This window comes from Canis lupus, chromosome 9, assembly GCF_011100685.1.
Source record: "Canis lupus familiaris isolate Mischka breed German Shepherd chromosome 9, alternate assembly UU_Cfam_GSD_1.0, whole genome shotgun sequence".
NCBI lineage: Eukaryota > Metazoa > Chordata > Mammalia > Carnivora > Canidae > Canis > Canis lupus.
The window spans coordinates 26,000,508-26,020,835 of record NC_049230.1 but is presented as its reverse complement, the minus strand read 5'-3'; the positions used below and the strand labels follow the sequence as shown (position 1 = coordinate 26,020,835).

The window sequence follows — 20,328 nt, the reverse complement described above, 5'->3', positions numbered from 1 at the left end:
ACAGCCAAGCTGAAAACGGCAGTATGGGAGGAGGCTGGGGAATGGAGCTAAGGAGCATTCAAGACACCAGGTTGGCTCTCCTTGCAGAGAAGAAGGCTCCCTGGGGGACACTGGGGTGGGGTGATGCTCAGAGAAATTGCCTGTAAGATTCAACTTCCCAGGATCCTCATCAGGGAGGTGCCTGGGAAGCTTTTAGTTATCGTGGGGGGGCCAGAGGGGCGAGCATTCAGACCACACGCCCCATGCCTTACTCCTCAGGCCGGGCGGGGGCGGGGGGCAGTGGCGCAGGGCACTGCTACAGTTTTGAGTCCAGGGGTGGGGGTGGGGGCAGCTCTCAGATGCTGGATCCCAGCTCTGTGCCCATCCTGCTGCCCGAATTAGCCAACTCCCCAGAGGCTGCTTGCTCCAGTGAGCTGAGCCGCAGCCCTCTCCATCCTCCCCCCACATCGCCCTTACTCTGCCCACCCAGCCCCCTCTCCCCACTGGTGACTCAGCCCTAGAACCAGAGCAACAGGCTGGAGGAAGCAAGAGAATGAGAGAGGACAGGAGAAAGAGGCCATGTCCCCAAACAAGGCTGTTTTTCTCATTTCTTCTCCCTCTTGCTGGCTCCTTAGTATCTTTTCCATGTTTGATCCCTTGGGGCGTTCTTCATGTTATCTAGCCTCAATCCCTCATGCTGCAACAGACATCTTCCTCCTTTGTTCAGCTCCGGCCAACCCCCTTTCACTTCTTTTTCTACTAGATGAGTCTTCCCCTGCCTTCTCCCCAATTTAAAGCTCCCTGGCCTGGGCTGGTCACCGGAGGGAATGGAGAAGGGCACTCGGGGTACAGGCCTTCTGCCTGCAGCCACAGCTGCTCTGTCTGTTTCCTCCAGCACGAGCCTTGGAGGCTGCCAGGCGCCTGCCCTGCCCAGGGAAACATGTTTTAGGAGAGCACAGCAGGTAAGCCCGGTTCCTACCTACCTTAGATATGACCTCATCTGCCGGGAGCCACAGCCACCCCCGCCCCAGGCTCCGCAGACACCCTCATTTCCAGGCTAGGGCAAAGGGGAGAGAAAGCTCCAGTGGTATCTTCCCTAGCCCACAGCATCAGACCAAACCAGGACAACTGGATTCTCAGGAGGGAGCTACAGAGCAGGGGCTAGGGGCTGGGGGCAAGGACCATTGCCCAGAGGAACAGTCCCTCTGCTTCCCCAGGGCTCTTCACGCCTCTCACAGAAGCCCAAAGCTCTTGGGGCCTTGGGCCTGCTCCTCACTTCTTGCTTCCAGAGCCAGGGGAGCTGGGGCCTGGGTTGGGGTGAACTCCAGCCCAGAGACAAAAGAGATAGGGAACAAAGAGGGTCCACACCTGGGTTTCTAACCATTTCTAGAATAAGGCCATCTTTGAGAATATGATGAAAACTGTGCTCTTCCCCTCCTCCTGCCCGCAGAACAACGCACAGATGCATGATTTTACATGTATTTTCAGGGGTCCCTGCACCTCCTGCAAACCTTCTATGAGCCCCAGGCTAAGAGTTTTTATTCATGACCATGAAACCTCTCCCCTCTTCCAAAAGGACTTGTAGACTAACAGAATATAAGACTTGACTTGTTGGTTGCCCTAAGCTGTGCACTCAGGCAGCTGTTCACATCTGGCTATACAGCTGGCTGCAACTAAGACCAGATGGCCCAGCTGGCTCTCCCAAAGGGCCAAGGGGCAGAATTCAGCAAGAAGAGGAGATGAACCAAGATATAGAACTACCCTGGGGAAAGACAGGATACCCAAGAGAATGGCCCAGACCTCTGTTTAGAACTTCCTGCCTCTCCAAGGGTCATTAGCTTTAGAACCTCCTGGGCTCTTAGCAGGTCTAATGCCATCTCTAGCCACCCAGGAAGAAAGGTAAAGCCCCTCTGCTCAGCCATCTTGGGTGAGGCACATGGGTAGTAAGAGCCTGGCTTCAGCACAAGAGCACTAACTGCTCCCCGGAGACACAGGCATGTACAGAGCCTTTTACACACGCTGTCTCACTAGAGAGCCCCACTGGCACCTCATGAAGAAGGCATGCTGCCCCGCCTCCTTCCGCCAACATGTAGAGACGTTAAGACTCAGGTATTAGTGACAGTTCCGAGACTGGAATGTGGCAGTGGGACTCCGGCGCCTCGCCTCTTCTCTCTCTCCAATCGCAAGCTGCCTCTTATAGGCCAACAGAGGCAGGAAGGACTCTATAGATCCAGGTCCAACCCCTTTTTGGAGAAAACTGGCCCAGAGAAGGGAAATGTCTTGCTCAAGGTCACATGGTGGGTAGGGGGGATGGGGAGCGGGGTTTACAGAGCCCATTATCTACTCCAGCTTTTCATTATTTACTCTTGCTTTCCTGATCTTCTTTTTACACTGCATTGCTTTATATCATGCAGAGTCAGTCTGGAAAGTCAGAAAATCTTTTTCTGGGCTGGGGCAGAAAAAGCGCCAATACAGAAACTTGTGCTGATGGTCACTTTTAAGGTCTGCAAAAGATGAAAGGCTGGCCGAGGGCATGGTGCTGCGCTGGGAAGGATGTGGTGGCCTTAGCCTCTGCAGAAGCTAGATGGAGGCCCAGGTAGATAGGTATACTGGGCAGGGGCTGGGCCGACAGGGCAGAGGCCAAGGCTGGGGCAGAGTTTGGACTTTGGACATTCCAAGCTTCCTCAAGTTTCTGCAGGCTCCAGCCAGAGTTGAGAAAGGTTACAATACACCCTGTATCAGACCATGTCCTCTTGCTCAGTGGAGTGAGACACCAGGTAGGGATAGCTGTCTGGTAGGTCCCCCAGCCCAGAGACTTAGGTGGGGCCTGCCTGACCTTTCCTAACACCTTCTCTCCTGGGGTAGCCTCCCCTCCCCTCCCCCAGCGGCCTTCTTCCCCTGGCTGTCAACCTCAGCACCTGAGCCTACAGAAGAAAAATCCCTGAAACCTGGACTCTAGGCAGGAGAGTGCCGGTGGCAGCGGGAAGCAGGAAGCAGGGTAGGAAACAAACAGCTGGATGCAATCTCCTTCTCTCCTCTCTCCTGTGGGTAGCTCTCCCCCCTTCCTTCTCCTTACAGCTGTCAGGGGGGGGGAAGTCTAACAGAAGAGAAAAACACCATTTCCCTCTTCAAACCAAAACAAACACACTCAGGGTTGAAGATTCAACATGAATCTGTGGAATGTGGGGAAGATGTCTGGTGGGAGGGCGTCCCTGCTGGGGGTGCGGTGGGGGCAGGAGACCAAGCAGGAGTCCGGACAGCTCCCTCTACTTCCCCATCTTCAAGGGGTCAGAGGGAGCTCCCGGACAGCTCCAAATGCCCAGACTCGCCCATCACCTCACCCTGCAACCGCCAAGCGCCAAGCCCCTTAGAAGGCCCTCCAGTCTGGCTCTGCAGAGGGTGTGGCTGGCATGGCCCGCAGGCAGGCAGACTAAACGCAAGGTGTAAAGGCCGGCGGGCGGGAGGGGGGAGGTGTTAAACACACATGCCCACAGGTTCTTCCCAGGAAAGGGGATAGAGGGTTCCACTGAGTGTTTACCTTGCAGTTTTCCCCAGGTCCCAGCCCTGGAGAGAAGTATTCATAGATTAGATACTAGGTCGACAGAGTGGGAGGGGGCTTGGGAAACGGGGACCCCACTTCCACTTTCAAGAGAGGTTTAAAGGGTTGAGGGGCTGAGTTTAGGCAGGTTCCGGCCGGTCAGCACTTGCTAATGACTGCTGACCCCATCCCACACCCACTCCCTCCACTTGCCGCCAGACCTCGGCCGCAGAAGGGCTGCCCAGGCCCCCGCCCCCTTAATCCCGGTCACTAGAGCCGGCGGCCCGCGGGCCTGGAAGCCAGGCTGCGCCCAGGCTCGGATCCGCACCGGCGCGCGCACGGTCTCCCCGCCCCGCCCCGCCCCGCCCCGCCCGCCTCACTTACAGGTAGCGCCGCTGCCGCTCCGTCTGCCGATGGAGGGCGACCGAGTAGCCGAAGAGGCTGCCCGGGTTCCTGGCCTCTTTCACCACCAGGAATCGGGTGTCCAGGTTGAAGGCGGAGGCGACGCGGCCGCCGGCGGCCACCATCAAGGCGAGCGCGCAGAGCACCGGGCGCGGGACGCAGGCGGCGCGGCGGGCGCGCGGGCCCATGGCTGCGGGGGCGGGGGCGGGGGCGGGGGGCGGGGGCGCCCGGCGCTGGGAGCCAGGACCCGTCCACCTGCCGCGCGCTCGGCGGGGGACCGCGGAGACCGCTCCGGCGGGCGCGTCCCGGAGCCCCGCAGCGCTGCGAAGTTTCTGGCCCTCAGCCGCGTCGGTGTCACGTCCGCCCAGGGTCTGCGCGCCCCGATTCCTCTCCGAGGCTCGCCGGTCTACCGTCCCGCCTGCCCAGCCGCCGGTCACGGCCCCCCCGCCCCGGGCACTGCCCCCGGCTCGTCCCGGCCGCGCCCCCTTCGCCCTGGGCTCCGCGGCGGATCTGGGAACGCAGACCCGTGGATCGCGAGGAAGACGGGAGGGAGCGGTCCTCTCCGCGCGCGCCCCGCCTCCACGCCCAGCCCCGCACCTCCCCACCTTGCGCGCCCAGCCGGGGCTCCGCTTTCCTTCCGGGGAAAGAGAAAAGGTCCCGGCTCCGCCACCGCCTCTTAAAGGGGCAGCACCGCCCCTCCCTCCTCATCCTCCCCGACCAGGCTCCGCCCTCTCCCCCAAACACCTGTCGGGAGCCCCCAAAGGCTTGGGTTTCCCCTCTCCGCCCCTTGCTTCTCCTAGGAAGCGTCACCTCCCGAGCAAGATGGATTGGCCGGGCGGGGCCGGGGGTGGGATTTGTCTGGAGGCTGGGCTCCGGCCGCTGCTGCTGCTGGCAAGGCCGTTCCCGGCGCGGCCACCTCGGCGGGCCGGCTGGAGAGCCCCGGCGTTGGCGCATCTGGGAGCCCACATCTGCGCGCCGCTCGGGGCAATGCCGGCTTCGCCTCCGCAGCGCTGTGAATCCCTGAGAGGCGGTTGGCGGTCTCTGGGCCTTCTTCCTCGCACCCAGGCCCTTCGCTGTCCTTGTCCAGATGTGCTTCTCTGGCCCGCCCGCACCCACCCACCCTGACCCGGGCTGGATATGTTCCCTCGGCAAAGCCCGACAGATATTTAGCAGTGGTACTAACCAAGCGTTGCTAATTGTAATGAGCAGCAAGACAGCACTTCCCCCACAGGGCTCCGCCTTCTGGTATCCCTCATACACCCTCCGGCGTGTAAATGAGTCCCTTCTCCTTAGAATGCACTGTGTGGCCAGGGAACTGGGCCCAGACTGCACCCATATCTCATCCGCTCCTGCCTTCAGGGCCCGGCACAGCAGAATCCCAAATGTCTCCTCCTCCTCCTACCCGGGCTCAGCCTGAGTGTTTGGAGATGGGGCGGGGACGCCAGCCTCCGTAGGTGTGTAGTGAGTGGCACTAGGTGGAGGTAGGTGGGCAGGGCCCAAAGGCCCGGTCATCCTCAGAAGAATCTAATTGAAAGGGAACTTCAAGAGGTCACTATGTACTTTCTTGAATCTAACTCAGATTTTTCATATTGCAAGTACAAAGACCCACTTCCCCTGAACATTGTTTTCTCCAGGCTGAAGGAACTTTCTTCTTTTGGCCCAGAAATTCAGCCCTCAGCCCTCACTCTCTTGCAGTTTGATTTAGAGTCCCTGTTTCTGGAAGTTTATAATAATAAAATGAAAACTACTATGTAGAAAATGCTAAAAAAAAAAAAAAAAGGAAAAAGTGCTAATGCAGCAGGAACTATGCTAAGTACTTTACGAGGATTATTAGATCAAACCTCACAATAATCTTTGAGGATTATCTGCTTCATGAGGAACCTGAGACTCAGAAAGGCTAAGCAACTTGGTTAAGACCACACAGCTTGGATTTTCATCATGTATTATCTGACCTCAGAGTCCTTCTTGACCACTTGTGCTAATCATTAACATTTGTACACTACTCAGGGCAGGTCTAAGTTTGGGGGGGGGACCTAAACTTGTACAATTTGGCACCCTCCCTAAGGAAAAGAAAAAGGAGTTCTGGAGTACAGAATTAGATTGAGAACCTGGAGGGGGACTTGAACATTATAGTGTATGAATTGTTTCATGTGAAGACTCATTTCATCCTCCTGTCCTCCCTGCGAGGTCAGTATTATCATCTTCATTTGACTTATGAGGAAACCTGGATGTCCAAGGTCAGGCAGCTCGAGGCAGGCAGAGCTAGCACTGGAAGCTACTGACCACACCTGTGTCTGTAAGAGACGAGTCCCGAGCAGATGTTGGTTAGATAGCCAGATGCATCTGAACAAAAGCAACTGCATAACAGCGTGGTCTATGGTGCTCATCCCTATCTGCCCTTAGGACAGCATACGTTCCTGAGCTGTGACTCCCAGAGCCACCCAACCTCTCCCCGTGGTCTGCCTTGTGGCCCAGGGTGTGCAGGGATTAGGAGACATCTGGGGGCAAGGCATAGAAAGCTGACCTGAAGTTACCTTATTCTCCTTTGGGCTGGCTGCCAGGTCCTCCACCTTGTTTCTGGAGAAGGGGAGACAGCAGGGGCCAAGGAAAGCAGGGGCCAGGGTGGATGCTCAGTGTGGGCAAGGGGTCCTACCTGAAACAGCTTTGAGAATCCTGTGATGACAGATGGGCTGTATGCCAGCCATTATCTCTTGGGCCATCCCAAACAGGAATGACCAGCATGTCCGATCCCAGGGCTGGGAGCAGGAAAGGGATGAGGGATGGTTTTTCCACTCCAGGGGAGTATCCTGAGGGAATGTGGAGTGGGAGCAGGGCGCCCGGGAGTGGGGGAGGGCTCGAGGTAAGGAATGTGGAGGAGTGTCAGATAGATGGGGGTGGGGGGAGACAGAGCTGGAGGAGGGATGTTGGGAGATGTGGACCCTGGAAAGGTCTCTGAGCTGAAGAGATGCAGGAGAAACCTCAAAGTTCATGACAAGGGTCTGAAGTCCCCTGGTTCCAGTGACAAATCATCCACAGCCTCATCTCGTCCATCAGCTGACTTTATTGTGTCAACTCTTCTCCATGGAGAAGAGCCTCACCTAGAAAGGTAGAGAGAAACAAGGGCACATGGAATAACATGTGTGAAGGAATCAGAGTCCATTTTTCTATGTTTGACTGCTGATAGCCGTAAGCCCCACCTCTTCCTCTCCCTCTAGGCCCCACACCTGGATCAGCTGATAACAGAGCCTGGGGCCATGTTCCCTCCTTTGGTGTCCAAGGGGGATTCAAACCCCTTTCCTGCATAAAGGCTCACCTTGCTTAGTCCCTAGCCACAGTGAAGCAATCTCTTCTTGCTCTCTCACACCATTTCAGACCTTGCTCAAAAGGCCAGCCCTGCTCTCCCCAGAGACCTCAATTATGTAAATAGTAAACTTTTTCATACCCTCCTGGCATGTGTGGCGTCATCAGTCTTGACATCAAGCAAAACCCTGGGTGGGGTCCATCTGCTTCTGCAGGAGACTGTGACAACAAGCCAACTGTGGGTTCTGTTGTGGAGGCAGGGAGGCTTCTTGGAGGAGTATCCAGACAAGGGAGAAGGAAAGGACTAGCAAGATGGAGAGAGAATATCAGAACGGAGGGAGAGAAGAAAGCAGAAGAGTTGGGACCTGGTTTGGGGTGAAGTTTTCTCAGTTACAATAATGGTAACGTCAAGATTCTGTAAAGGTGCCTCGGTTTATTCAGGGCTTGCTAGGTTTGCATCAGCCTTCGTCTGAGTAACCGCCACCCACATCTCAGTCTCCAGGAGCCCTGAACTACACTGCTTGCTCCCTCACTTCTCACAGGAAGATCGGAGTGCAGATGGGCTGTGCACAGGGAGCTGGAGAAGAAACATGGAGCAGAATCGGCGTGCCTTGTGGATTGAGTGCAGGCTCTCTTCGGCCCTCTCACCTTCATCAAGTTACTTTCCTCCTCCAAAACTCGATTTCTTCATCTGTGCAATGAAAGGGCTGGATGTGAGTTCTCATTATTCCCTAGCCGGCATCCCGTGTGTCCCAGGGCGCTGAAGATTTGTTGAACCAAGTGGACCAAATCTTTGCTATTGAATTAAGACTCAGGTCACTATCTCTGATCCGCAAATGCAAATTACTGAGGAGGGAAGGAGGAGCAGTGAAGCATGAATGGGTTTATCAGATTTCCTTTCTCCTGTGACCTAGATACCACAGGGCAGGCGCCCAGTCCCTAGCTCAGAATCCGTCAGCCTCAAACATTCACTGACACCCTACTACGTACAGGCACAGAGCTGAGGACCCCCAGGGGTGTCCAAGATGAAGTGGGACATTTTTCGGGGAGGCCGAGCTCTCATCTTGACCCCACATTCGGAGAGCTCTCACATGTAAACAACCTAAACATGCACCGTGTTGTATCTTAGGGCTGGTGCTTGTGGGGCAACGGGAGGGGGGCGCAGTGGGGGTGACACGCAGTCATTCTCGAATCTTCCAGCCTTTACAATGACTTCTAGTCTGGGCTTGCAGTGTGATTATAGATACCAGACTCACAGGTTTGTGGGAACACAGCACAACCGGGGCCCAGAAGTCCCTCACTGTGTGGTAATTATGCTCACTGTTGAGTACACCTGCATTTCTAGCACTCATGACAGTCCCTCGGACATGGGAGGTCTTCGCCCACCGCATGTCCAGCCGAATCCACTTGGCCACATTCTCTTTATGGCCCTAAAACAGAGAACTCCATAGAGGTGAGTGAGAGGCCAACTCTGTCTCATAAATATCCTCTTGCCCCCCGTCCCCTCCCCAGGCCTGGGATCCTGTTGGGACAAATGTCTTGGCTCAGTGAGTTGAAAAGGAAAGTCAGAATTCTGAGGCATGAATCGCTGTGCCCACTGACTCACTTCCTCCACCCCACCCACTCCGGACCCAGCTGGGCCCTGAGTAACAGGTTGGAGCCTCCTCCCTGCCCGTGTTCCTCGTCCCAGCACCCACCTCCCTATGGACCTCACCAGTGAGCTGGCCAGCGAAGCAGGGCAGTGAAACCAGCTACCCCAGATTGGAAATTTGCTTGCAACTTTTAGGGAGCTAAGGAGCAGAGGACAGGGCAGCCAGGACCAGGGAAGGGGGGGGAGGGTTGGGGTGGTGGGTGCAGCAGGGGGAGGGCACTAGACCTGTTCTCAGGTCCCTGAGTCTGATGGATGAGGCAGTGCACCCTCTGGAGTTTGATCTGGGAGGTAGCAGAAATTCCCTTCATCATTAAGGGCCCTCTCCTTTCCTGCCAGGATCACAGAAGTGCTAACCATGAGGCAACCTTCCTGTGGCCTAAGGCCTTGTTCCTGAATGTTCCTATTAAAAGGCAAGGAGCTCTACCTGGCAGGGTAGCACGTGGGCTCCCTGGCAGGGACGGGGCAGGATGTTACAGCTTCGCCCACAGAAACCAGGGCCCTGGGGGGATAAATGATTCAGGCTGCATGAAGGTAGGGGGAGGGAAGGAAAAGGCCAGATCTGGGACAAAGAATGATTTCATGGGGGTGGGAGGGGCGGGCAGGGGTTCCCGACAGGCCCCGGGACTGCCCTCTCTGGTTAACTGTTAGCATGATGGGGCAATGAGGAAGGGATTTCATTTTCCTGCAAAACGATGCCCAAAGTCTTGGCCTTTGCCCTCTGGAGGTCTCCTTCCCCACTGTGTCCCGGACTCCTCTGAAGGGAAGAGTTGTGTCGAGGCCAAACCCTCAGTGGCAGACCTGCTCTGGGCGGCACTCCTGACAGTGGCTTGGAGGCGGAGCGTGGACATAGGACACAGCCCACCTTGACTCCTGAGCAAGACAGTGCCCAGGGGTACAGATGGGGGAGGACAAGCAGATGCACACAAGGGCACAGGCCCAGTGAGGTGCCATGGGCAGGGCAGCAGGGCAGCAATCGCAAGCACAGAGGCTGTAAGGGACATGATCAGGAAAGCCTGCTGGCCTTAGAACTGAAGGGAATGGATGGCTTTGCATCTGGCCCTGAGCTAAGAGCCTTTGTGGATTTGAAAGACTGATCAGGGGCTAATGCAGGAAGGGACATGAGAAAGGATGAGGACCTGCCCTATTGCAGCTGTGGACATCGAATTATCTCTCAATTTCATTTGAGAGGTATTTGGGTGAGGATGGGGGCAGGATCTGGTGGCCAGCGGGTGCAAGGGACACAAGGAGAGGTCAGTAGCAGGGATTGCTCGTGAGTCTGCAAGACCTCTAGGGTCTCTTAAGTGGATGTGCAGGGCCTCCGGGGAATCTGCCAGAGGCCCCAGGATGGAGGTGGAGAGAGACAAAGAGGCCAGAGTCCACAAGGAACCCCAAAGGGGTGCACTCCAAACCCGTGTTTGGAGGTCTTTCCCCAGAAGCACTAGCCTCAACCTGACGTCAACCTGGCCATGGCAGCCTAGATCCTTGTGGTCAGGCTGGGCCCACAGCAAGCTCCCCTGAGATAGTCCCCATGATAGTCCCCATAATCACCCCTATGGGTGATATTCCCATAGGCCACTCACCACGTATACCTGGCACTCCAGGCCCTCCGTTCTGTCCTTTTTGCCATCTACCTCTCTTGTTGTTCTTGCTGTCTTGGGGTCCCCACTTCATTCATTTCACGCCTACCCTCCTCTCTGCTCCCATAGACTTCAGAACACTGTACAGTCACACTTGCTGACAGGGTGCCAGGCAGTGGGATCTGCTACCCCAATGCACGTCAGTCCCAACTCACTTTTGGTCATATCAGCCTCAGTTTCTTTGCAAAGAGGTGATGATCGTGCCCTGTTCTGGGGACAGCTGGGAGAGTGACCAAGATCATACCTGGGGAGCACCTGGCATGGGGACACACACTGTGCCCTTTCTGCTCTCTTCTCTTAGACAATCATTATCTGGGTGCAGAGGATTTCCTACCCTGACTGTATTCAAAATCAATCTTGGGGGTGCCTGGGTGGCTCAGTCAGTTAAGCATCTGCCTTGGGCTCAGGTCATGATCTCAGGGTCCTGGGATTGAGTCCTGTGCTGGACTCCCTGCTCAGGGGGGAGTTTGCTTGTCCCTCTGCCCCTCCACCCCACCCTCCCACTCCCACCCCTGCTCATGCTTGCTCCCTCTCTCTTTCTCAAATAAATAAATAAAATCTTAAAAACAAACAAACAAACAAACAAACAAAAAACATCAACTTTGGACAACTTGCAGAACCAAGCCTAAAATATCCAGCTGCTCAGTCTGGGGTTGAGGTCCTCCATGACTGCCTGCTTACCTTTGGTCCTTGCACTCCACACTCTCGTCCTTTCCCCATGGCTTCAAGCAAGGGTGGGGGTGCGGGGGTGGGGGTGGGAGGATCTTCATCCCCCAAATCCTGCTCATCTCTTTCTCAAGACCTTTGCCCAGGGCATTCCCTCCATCTGCAAGCCACACCCCAGCATCTGCCTGCCCATTGACAGCTCCCATCAAGGTCAAATGAAATCCACCATCTTCCTGGCTCCCTTGGCCTCCACAGATGCTTTTTGCTCCAGGATAACTGTTTTTCCCTAGGACAAGAGCACTTGTCACATTGGGCCACATGTCATTTATTAGCTTGGGCAATAAGTGACATATGACTGTGACTCAGTCTCTCCATCTGCACACTGGAGTGAATAACTGCACTCTCACCATAGAGTCGCCGTGGAGAGTAAATGAGAATTTGCACAGTCCCTGCCACATAGTAAATAGGTCAATAAATGTTATTTTTTATTGTGATGGTGGCAGTGGGGGTGACAGTGGCTGTCTGTCTCCCAACAGCCCTGACTCCCAGGAAAAGCATGCTCAGACCCTCTCTCTCCATCCATCCTGCCAATAGCTCCTACTGCAGTGCTCTGCTTGGAGTGGAGGTCAATGATATACATCAAATTGAATCTTCTCTGGTCCATCAGACAACTCACAGTGTTTTTTGTGGGTTCCCCTTGGCTCCATTCATGTGGGACATGGACATTTCTGTGTCCAGGAAATGGATCCCTAAGAGCTAGTAGAGGTATCAGCACCTGGGGAACCCCATCACAACACCCCCATCACAGAGGAGCCTGCTTGGCCTTCCCCAAGGTTCAGAGTGGGACTCTAACACAAGGATGGGGAGACAGCAGAAAGTTGGCATCCTAGAAGACTTCCTGGAGGAGGAAAATGGGGAGAACTGGGCTGAGAGAAAAGGCACAGTAGTTTTTATTTGGAGTCTCACAGTGCTAAGCCCTTATGTGGATTGCAACCTTTATTCATGACAAGCCTGTGAGGTCAGTCCTATTGTCCCCTTTTCCAGAAGGAAACAAAGGCCCAGACTGGCAAAGTGACATGCCCACGGCCACACGGCTGGTAAAGGGAGCAGGATTCTAATCCCGATCTGCTGGGTTCTGAGGGGAGGGCCCAGCTCAGAGGCAGTCAAAACTGAGAATGGTGGGAGACTTCCAGCTCAGGCCAGCTGCCCACGCATTCAGGGAGGCTGTGGGCGGGGCGGAAACAGCCACCAGAAGCCAGGGGCACGCGGCAAACAAGGGTGCCAGGAAATGAACTGGACCCAGGGTCCTTCCTCCCGGCCCGCCCTGTGCCCCTGGCCAACTGCTGCCTCCCATTCCCGGTGCTCCCTGCAAGAGAATAGAGAAAGCTGGCCGGGAGTCCACAGATGCCCTGGAGGGTCTTGAAGCCTGGGGGAGCCCTAAGAGACCTAAGTCTCCCTGTCCCGGGAAGAGAGACAGAACAGGATCCTAGGAGTCTTGTCCTGTTTGCCTCAGATGGAGCTCACTCAGACTGGGGCCCGGTGCAGAGAAGGCACCCAATAAGCGTGTGTTGAAAGGAGGCATGGCAGGTGTGCTGTCAAAACTGCAAGGCTGGTGGCGAAGAGACCTGGTCCTGACATGGTTTCTGCCCCCACCTTGTGACCCTGGATGAGTCTCAGAACCTCCCTGTCAGATCCAGTTGTTATCCTGGAATGTCCATCATGGCTTGGGTCCCTTCCAGCTCTGACAATGCAGTTCTATTAATTCTTTTACTCACTCACTAATTTGTTATTTCAGTGAAATGCATCACAGAGCTGAGTAAATATATTTTGGTACTAATGAGGTGGTGGGCAGAGTGGCAGTGATAAGCAAAGGTTGTTGGAAGGTGATTTGTTAAGAGCAGAGGGCTCGAGCCAGATGGCCTGGGTTCAAATTCTCCCTCCATCACCTGCTAACTGAGTAACCTTGGGCAAGTGACTTACTCATGTTGAACTTCAACTTCTTTATCTGTAAGATGGGGATAATAGGAATATATACTTCAGAAGGTTACTGTAAAAATTAAATAAGATCATAGAAACAGATTACTTGGGAAAATGGCATATAGCAAGTGCCCAATAAATGTTGGCTATTATTATTCCTTAAAGATGAGTGAATTTCAGCAGGCAAAGATGGGTGATGTGTGTGCATGCAGGGCTGGGGGTAGAGGGAAGCATCAAAACAGTGTATCCTCAGATATCCAGGCAGGAAAACCCAGTAGGAGTCTAGGGAGCAGCAAGAGGCCAGTCCAGACAAGGTAGAAAGAGAGAAGTTGGAAGCAGATGGTGAGGAGCTTTGATCAGGCTAAGAAACTTGGATCCAATCTTGTAGATTGGCATTTCCCAACAAGTACTCACTCAGAGTTCTATGAGCTGCTACTGGACTTTTTATAAATATACGAAGGGAAATGTCAGTGAGGACTGGATATCTACATGCAAAAGAATGAAGTTGGAGGGGAGCCTGGGTGGCCCAGTGGTTGAGTGTCTGCCTTTGGCTCAGGCGTGATCTCGGGGTTCCGGGATCGAGTCCCACATTGGACTCCCTGTACGGAGCCTGCTTCTCCCCCTGCCTGTGTTTCTGCCTCTCTCTCTGTGTCTCTCATGAATAAAAAAAAAACTTAAAAAAAAAAAAAGAATGAAGTTGGACTCCTACCTCAGATCAGATACATAAATTTACTCAAAATCCATCAAAGATTTAAATGCGAGAACCAAACCTGTAAAACTCTTAGAAGACAACACAGAGGTAAATCTTTGTGATCCTGGATTTGGCAATGGATTCTCAGATGCAATACCAAAAGCATAAGCAACAAAAGGAAATATAAGTAAAGTGAATGCCAAGATCTGAATGTTTGTGTTCCTGGCCTCAACATTCATATGCTAAAATGCTAATCCCCAAAGTGGAGATATTAGGAGGTGGAGCCTTTGGGAAGTGACTAGATGGAGAGCGCAGAGCTTCATAATTGGGATTAGTGCCCTTATAAAAGAGGCTCCACAGAGCTCCTTAGCCTCATGTGAGGATACAGGGAGAAGTCTGCAACCAGAAGAGGGCCCTGACCCCATTGTGCTTATGCCCTGACTTTGACTTCCAGCCTCCAGAAATGTGAGCCACAAATGTCTATTGTTTATAATCTACCCAGTTGGTGGTATTTTGTCAAAACAACCCAAGTGGACTAAGACACTGCACTTCACAATTTAAAACCTCTGTGCTTCAAAGGACACCCTCCTGAAAACAAAATATGACTCACAGAATGGAATAAAATATTTCTAAATCATATATCTGATAAGAGATTGGTATCTAGAATATATAAGGTACGCTTACAACTCCATAATAAAAAGACGAGTAATTCAGCTTAAAAACAGGCAAAGGATCTGAATGGATATTTTGCCAAACGAGACCTGGGAACAGCCAACAAGCCTGTAAGAAGGTGCTCAACATCACTAGTCATTAGAGAAATCCAAGTCAAAGCCACAGTGAGATACCACTCAGCACTCACAAGGATGACTAGAACCAAAAAGTCAGATAAGTTTTGGTAAGGACGCAGAGAAATTGGAACCCTCGTGCAAGGTTTGTGGGAATGTTAAATGTTGGGATTGCTTCACAAAATAGTCTGGCAAAAAATAAAAAATAAATAGTCTGGCATTTCCTCAAAGAGTTAAATATAGAGTGACCATTTGGCTCAGCAATTCCACTCCCTGGTTTACACCCAAGAGTAACAAACACGTGTCTACACAAAAGCTTGTAACACAAATGTTCATAGCATCATCATTATTCATAATAGCCCCAAAGTAAAACTCACTTGAAACAAAAAGTATCACATCCAGGGACGCCTGGGTGGCTCAGGGTGGGATCCTGGAGTCCTGGGATCAAGTCCTATATCAGGGGATCCCTGGGTGGCGCAGCGGTTTGGCGCCTGCCTTTGGCCCAGGGCGCGATCCTGGAGACCTGGGATCGAATCCCACGTCGGGCTCCCTGTGCATGGAGCCTGCTTCTCCCTCTGCCTGTGTCTCTGCCTCTCTCTCTCTCTCTCTGTATGACTATCATAAATAAATAAAAAAATTAAAAAAAAAAGTCCTATATCAGGCTTCCTGCATGGAGCCTGCTTCTCCCTCTGCCTATGTCTCTACCTCTCTCTCTTTCTCTCTCTCTGTCTCTTATGAATGAATGAATGAATGAATGAATGAATAAATAAATCTTAAAAAAAAAAAAGTATCACATCCACACAATGGACTTGGCCATAAAGAGGAATGAAGCACAGATACACATTACGGTATGGTCGAAACTTAAAGACATTTTGCTGAGTCAAAGAAGCCAGTCATGAGACGCTGTATGTAGTATGATTCCATTTATATGAAATGTCCAGAACAGACAAATATGGAGATAAAAAGCACATTAGTGGTTGCTTAGGGTACAGAAGGAGAAACAGGGGCAGGTTGGGGATGATGGCTAAACAACATGTATGGGGTTTCTTTCTGGGGTAATAAAAATATTCCAAAATTGATTGTAGTGGGAGTTACATGACTGAGTATTCTTTTTTTTTTTTTAAGATTTTATTTATTTATTCATGAGAGACAGAGACAGAGAGAGAGGTAGAGAAAGAAGCAGACTCCCTATAGGAAGCCTGATGTGGAACTCGATCCCAGGACTCCGGGATCACACCCTGAGCCAAAGGCAGATGCTCAGCCCCTGAGCCACCCAGGCATCCCATGACTGAGTATTCTAAAACCCACTGAATTGTACACTTTGAGCAAGTGGTACGACATGTGAATTGTATTTCAATAAAGCTGTTAAAAAGAAAATACAAGGCAGCATGTGTGTCTATCATTATGTTCATTTGGGAAATTCTGGGTCTGGGAAGGGGGTTTTTGCTATGGGAATGCTCTGAGCCAATACGCGTTGACAAACATGGAGAGCGTTTGAGTTTGCAGCATTTCCCAAGACGATGACTGTAGTTTACTGTGGCACCATTTTCAGAGGAATGCCTCTTTCTTTTTCCTAAACACGTTTCACAGAACAGTTTGGCAGGTTTGGCTACAAGCAATGGGGAGCCCTTGAAGGTTCAAGCAGAGGGGAGGGTCTGGCTAGAGCTGGGCTTTGAGGGAGAACAGAGAGCAGTGGGGAGAATGGAAGGAGGAAGGACAGCCTAGTGACTTGGTGCCAGTGAGGTGGTTTAAAAGCATCTGAATAGACTTCTCCAAAGAAGATACACAAATGACCAATAAGCACTTAAGAAGATGTTCAACATTATTAGTCATCTGGGAAGTGCAAATCAATCAAAACCACAGTGAGATGCCACTTCACACTCGATGGGTGTACAGACAGGGTGGCAGGGGTCTGAACATGACCTTTGTTGTGTGTGTGGAGGGGTACGGATGGGGAACTATCCTGCCTCACCTGCCTTTGGCTCCTGGAAGCGGTATTTCCCTCCTCCCTGGGCTCCCCCACCCAAGCCTTAGGAATTCCCAGACCTTCCCTGGCCCAGACAAGAGCTCCTCACCACCCTGGTGCTTCCGGAGAGGATGCTGGGGCTCTCATTCATCCTGCCGTGTTTATGTCTCTTTTCCTGGAAGTGGGATGGGCAACAGCCTGGCAAGGCTGGAGGGGGTTGGGAGAAGGCACCAGGTTTAGAGACCTGCAAGAGCCAGAGACCTATCCCCACCCCCACCCCCCATCATGGTAGGAGAAGGTTGGCTTGATTAGAGCCAGGAGTCTGTCTGGTCCCAGAAGACCTTATTTCCCACATAACCCCCCTCCCCCAGGCCATGAGAAGCACACCCAGAGCTCAGGGCTGAGAGAACTTGGGGAACTTGACCTTCTGTCTTAAAACCCTCAGTCATAATGGTTAACATTTATTGCATACTTAGTCTGTACTCTCTCCCATGCTAAGTGCCTTGCATACGTGCTCTCATCTGATCCTTAAAGCAATCTTAGGAAGCAGGCACTATTATTATCCCCATTTACAGATGAGGAAACTGAGCTCTAGAGCTTTGCAATAACTTGCCCGGTATTACACAACAAGACAGTGGGCCAAGGCAGTCTCATGAAACGAGGTTAGATATTGAGCTCTAGGCAAAGGAGCAAGGTTGGAAAAGCAGACACAGCTGCCTTCTTCCCAGCCCTGACTCCAGCTTTCCTGACCCACAGCCCAGCCCAGCACAGCCCTGCATCCACAGCCTCTCCCAGATCCCTGGGGGTGCAGGTAGGGAGCACCCCGAGACCACTTAAGCCATGCCCATGCAGCAGGTGCATTCTCAGCTGCCTGGTGTGGGAATCGTCCAGAGATGTCCCTCCAAAGACATTCTCCTTGTCCTAATCTGAGGCTGCAGGGAAGTGGAAAGGTGTCCCTCTCCAGGCTCGTGGTGGATCAGGGAAGGGGATCCCCAAGGAGTTTTGGGGGTTCTGCCCAGGGCTCAGCCCTTCTAGGCCAAGTGACAAAGAGCAGATTCTCCAGAAGGGCACTGTAGAGCAAAGTGAGGACTATAGATTATTTTTCAAAGGCCAGATGGGGTTCATTTCCATTCCAATAACAACTCCAGGGCTCTCAGAAGAGCAGAAGCTTGGGAGGCCTGGATGGCTCAGAGGTTTAGCGCCTGCATTCGGGAGTCCTGGGATGAGTCCTACATCGGGCTCCCTGCATGAAGCCTGCTTCTCCCTCTGCCTGTGTCTCTGCCTCTCTCTCTCTCTGTGTCTCTCATGAATAATAATAATAATAATAATAATAATAATAATAAAATGAGCAGAAGCTAGATTTCAGTAAGAACACCCATTAGCATATGTGCTGCCAAAGCGAACACAGGAACACCCATTAGCAAAGGATCCTGCACCCAAGAGAGAAGGCTTGGGGTCTCCCAGCTGGAGCAGGCTTTGTCCAGCCTGGAGGCAGGGGGATGGCCAAAGTGGGGCCACTGTGGGTAAAGAGGAAGATGGTCTAGGCCGATCCTTGGTGCCGATCCCATCCCAGCTTGGAGGCAGAGGGATGCACACCATGGCCTCCTGCTCCCACAAGCCTTCTAGGGCTGCAGGAAAGAGTCGGCTGTGTGCAGAGGGGCGGGCACCATTCACTCCCCAAATATTTACGGACAGTGTTCTTAGTGCTGGGCTCGGAGCCAAGGCTCTTGGGTCAGGCCCTGGCTGGGTCCATTACTCTTGTCTCACGCGGGTGAACCGACTCTGGAAGCTGGAGGAGGCAGGAGCCTGGCTCACTCCACGTGGGGGATGGGACCTGCAGAACAGTAGCTGCTGCCTGCCCATCCCCCCACAGCCCACCCTCCCAGCAGGAATCTGGCTGCCGCCCAGGAGCCTCAGGCCTGCTCTCAAAGGAGAGACTGGGAAACTGGGACAGGAAGGGGGCCTCCTGGCTCCCAGGATGAGGGGGGGGAAGCAATCTCTCTGGTCTCCCTGACTCACATGATCCAGGCCCCCAAGAGCAGGGGCTCCCCCATGGCCAGACTGGGTCAGATAAGCTGCAGCCTGCCTTCCATCTCTGGCAGCGGAAGGCTGTCCCTCCAGGCAGAGCTGATGGGAAAGATAATCAGGAGGGACAGTGGGGGGGTGCTGCCCTGGGCCGACAAGCAGCCACCTCCCTGTAAGGTCACATCCCCCGAGGACAGCCCCCGAACGCATACCCAGAACTACCTGCAAGTGTGGGGTAGGCCCCCAGAAAGTGAAGACACAGGTTGTGGGCAGGGTACAGGGGCCAGCGACGTGCAGCTCCCCACCTCTGGGCCAGGATGAAGGGACAGCTCTGCCCCACTTCCCGGGCCCTTGCCAACGAGCCTTCTAGAGCCTTCTCTCTCACCCCCTCCTTCAACTCCAACACCCTACTTCCGCCCTCTTGTCCCAGCTCCTTCCGTGTCTCTGTTCCCCTAGCCCTCATCTCTCATCTCTGCACAGAGGGATGTTACCACCTAAAAGGCTTTGTGGTAGGAGCTGGGCTAGGCCAGGAAAAGTGGTGAGTTCTCCAGAAGTGTCGGGGGGCCCAGGCCCTCAGCCTTCTCTGTCCCTGCCTGTCCCTGCCCTTGCCTGGGAAGTTTGGGGCAGCAGCACAGAAAAGAACTCTCTCTCCTCATGGTATGCTTGAAGTGGCTAAATCTGAACTTCAGCCAAGTCTCTCCTGACCAGGTAAACACCTGCTCCCCTTTCCCATCAGGCCACCCGTTCCCCACCAACACCCCTGAAAACAGCAAGAGAAGTCCCCCACCTCCCCCTGGGGAGCCTCCCTCTGTTCCTGGTCAGTGCTGGGAGGGGCTGTCAGCCTTTAGTCCCGAGAGACTCGGTCCTGTGGGATGCAGGGCACGAGTAAATGACAAGCCTTCTGCCTAGCCGTGGCCTCTCCTTCCCCAGACCTGGGCTTCCTTGGCTGAGACTGGTCAGGGGAATAGGCTGGTCCTTTCACATGTTTTGGGGGTTCCTAGCCAGGGCAGCAAAGGCTGGTACGCCCTAGACTTGAGGTGTTTGGTGGGAAATGTGGCTGTCATAGGAGGTGTGAGCACTCCCTCCCAGCACTAAGGTCTCTTCTTCTTTCTCTTTCCCCTCGACATCTGGAAGGTCCTCTGGCCTCTCCCAAACTCCAAGGCCTCCTCCCTCAGGAAGTCTTCCAGGTGGAGCTGACCCTTCTCAGGGTGACTCAGAAAGTGCTGGTGAGCACCTACCCTGTGCCTACCCAGAGGACTCCGGCCCCTGCTACATAGATGTCAGAGTTATGTGGGGATACAGGCAGAGCAGGCGCCCCACTTGGGTTGAGGGGCTGGTGGGGTCTATATTTTGGGAGGTTGGAGGAAGGAGATGAGAATAGGGACAGCCTCCCTGATGAAGGCATCTGGGAAGGCTTGCTGGAGGTGACTTTTGGAGATGAGACTTGATGAGGAGGGTCTTATCCCTCTTGGGGGCTATGTCCTCCCCAGCTGCCCCCTCACCCCCACACCAAACTGGAGCCTCCCCAACCATAGGAGCACAGCATGCTCCCTGTCTTCTTGCCAACTCACCCAAGGTTCTGCCTCTTCTCTACAGCCCCCCACCCCCACGGACCCCTACCCCCATTGCTTCCCAGCTGTGCACTTGGGGCCTGTGATGAAGCTTCATTTGTGCAGTAAAGATACTGAGACATTGCCTCCCATGGTTTTCC

The 20,328-nt window shown here is 53.5% G+C and overlaps 1 protein-coding gene and 1 long non-coding RNA gene across 3 annotated transcripts in view; both read right to left on the bottom strand.

The window, feature by feature from the left end:
• The window catches only part of ITGA3 (integrin subunit alpha 3), a 29,808-nt gene extending 25,701 nt beyond the window's left edge, over positions 1-4,107 (bottom strand). Inside the window, exon 1 of the mRNA XM_038546032.1 lies at positions 3,902-4,107. Within this exon, the coding sequence (XP_038401960.1) occupies positions 3,902-4,107 (206 nt within the window). The remainder of the gene's footprint in view (positions 1-3,901) is intronic.
• Positions 4,108-4,164: 57 nt separating this feature from the next.
• Positions 4,165-18,973, bottom strand: LOC119873286. 2 transcript variants are annotated; one of them, XR_005364474.1, is made up of 4 exons: positions 18,840-18,973; positions 7,362-7,910; positions 6,454-7,017; positions 4,165-6,213 (listed from the first exon to the last, which is right to left on the bottom strand). It is a non-coding gene; the product is annotated as an uncharacterized LOC119873286 (long non-coding RNA). The 2 variants fall into 2 exon arrangements; XR_005364473.1 differs by lacking the exon at positions 18,840-18,973 and having other exon boundaries at positions 7,362-7,523; positions 7,868-8,041.
• Positions 18,974-20,328: the final 1,355 nt, after the last annotated feature.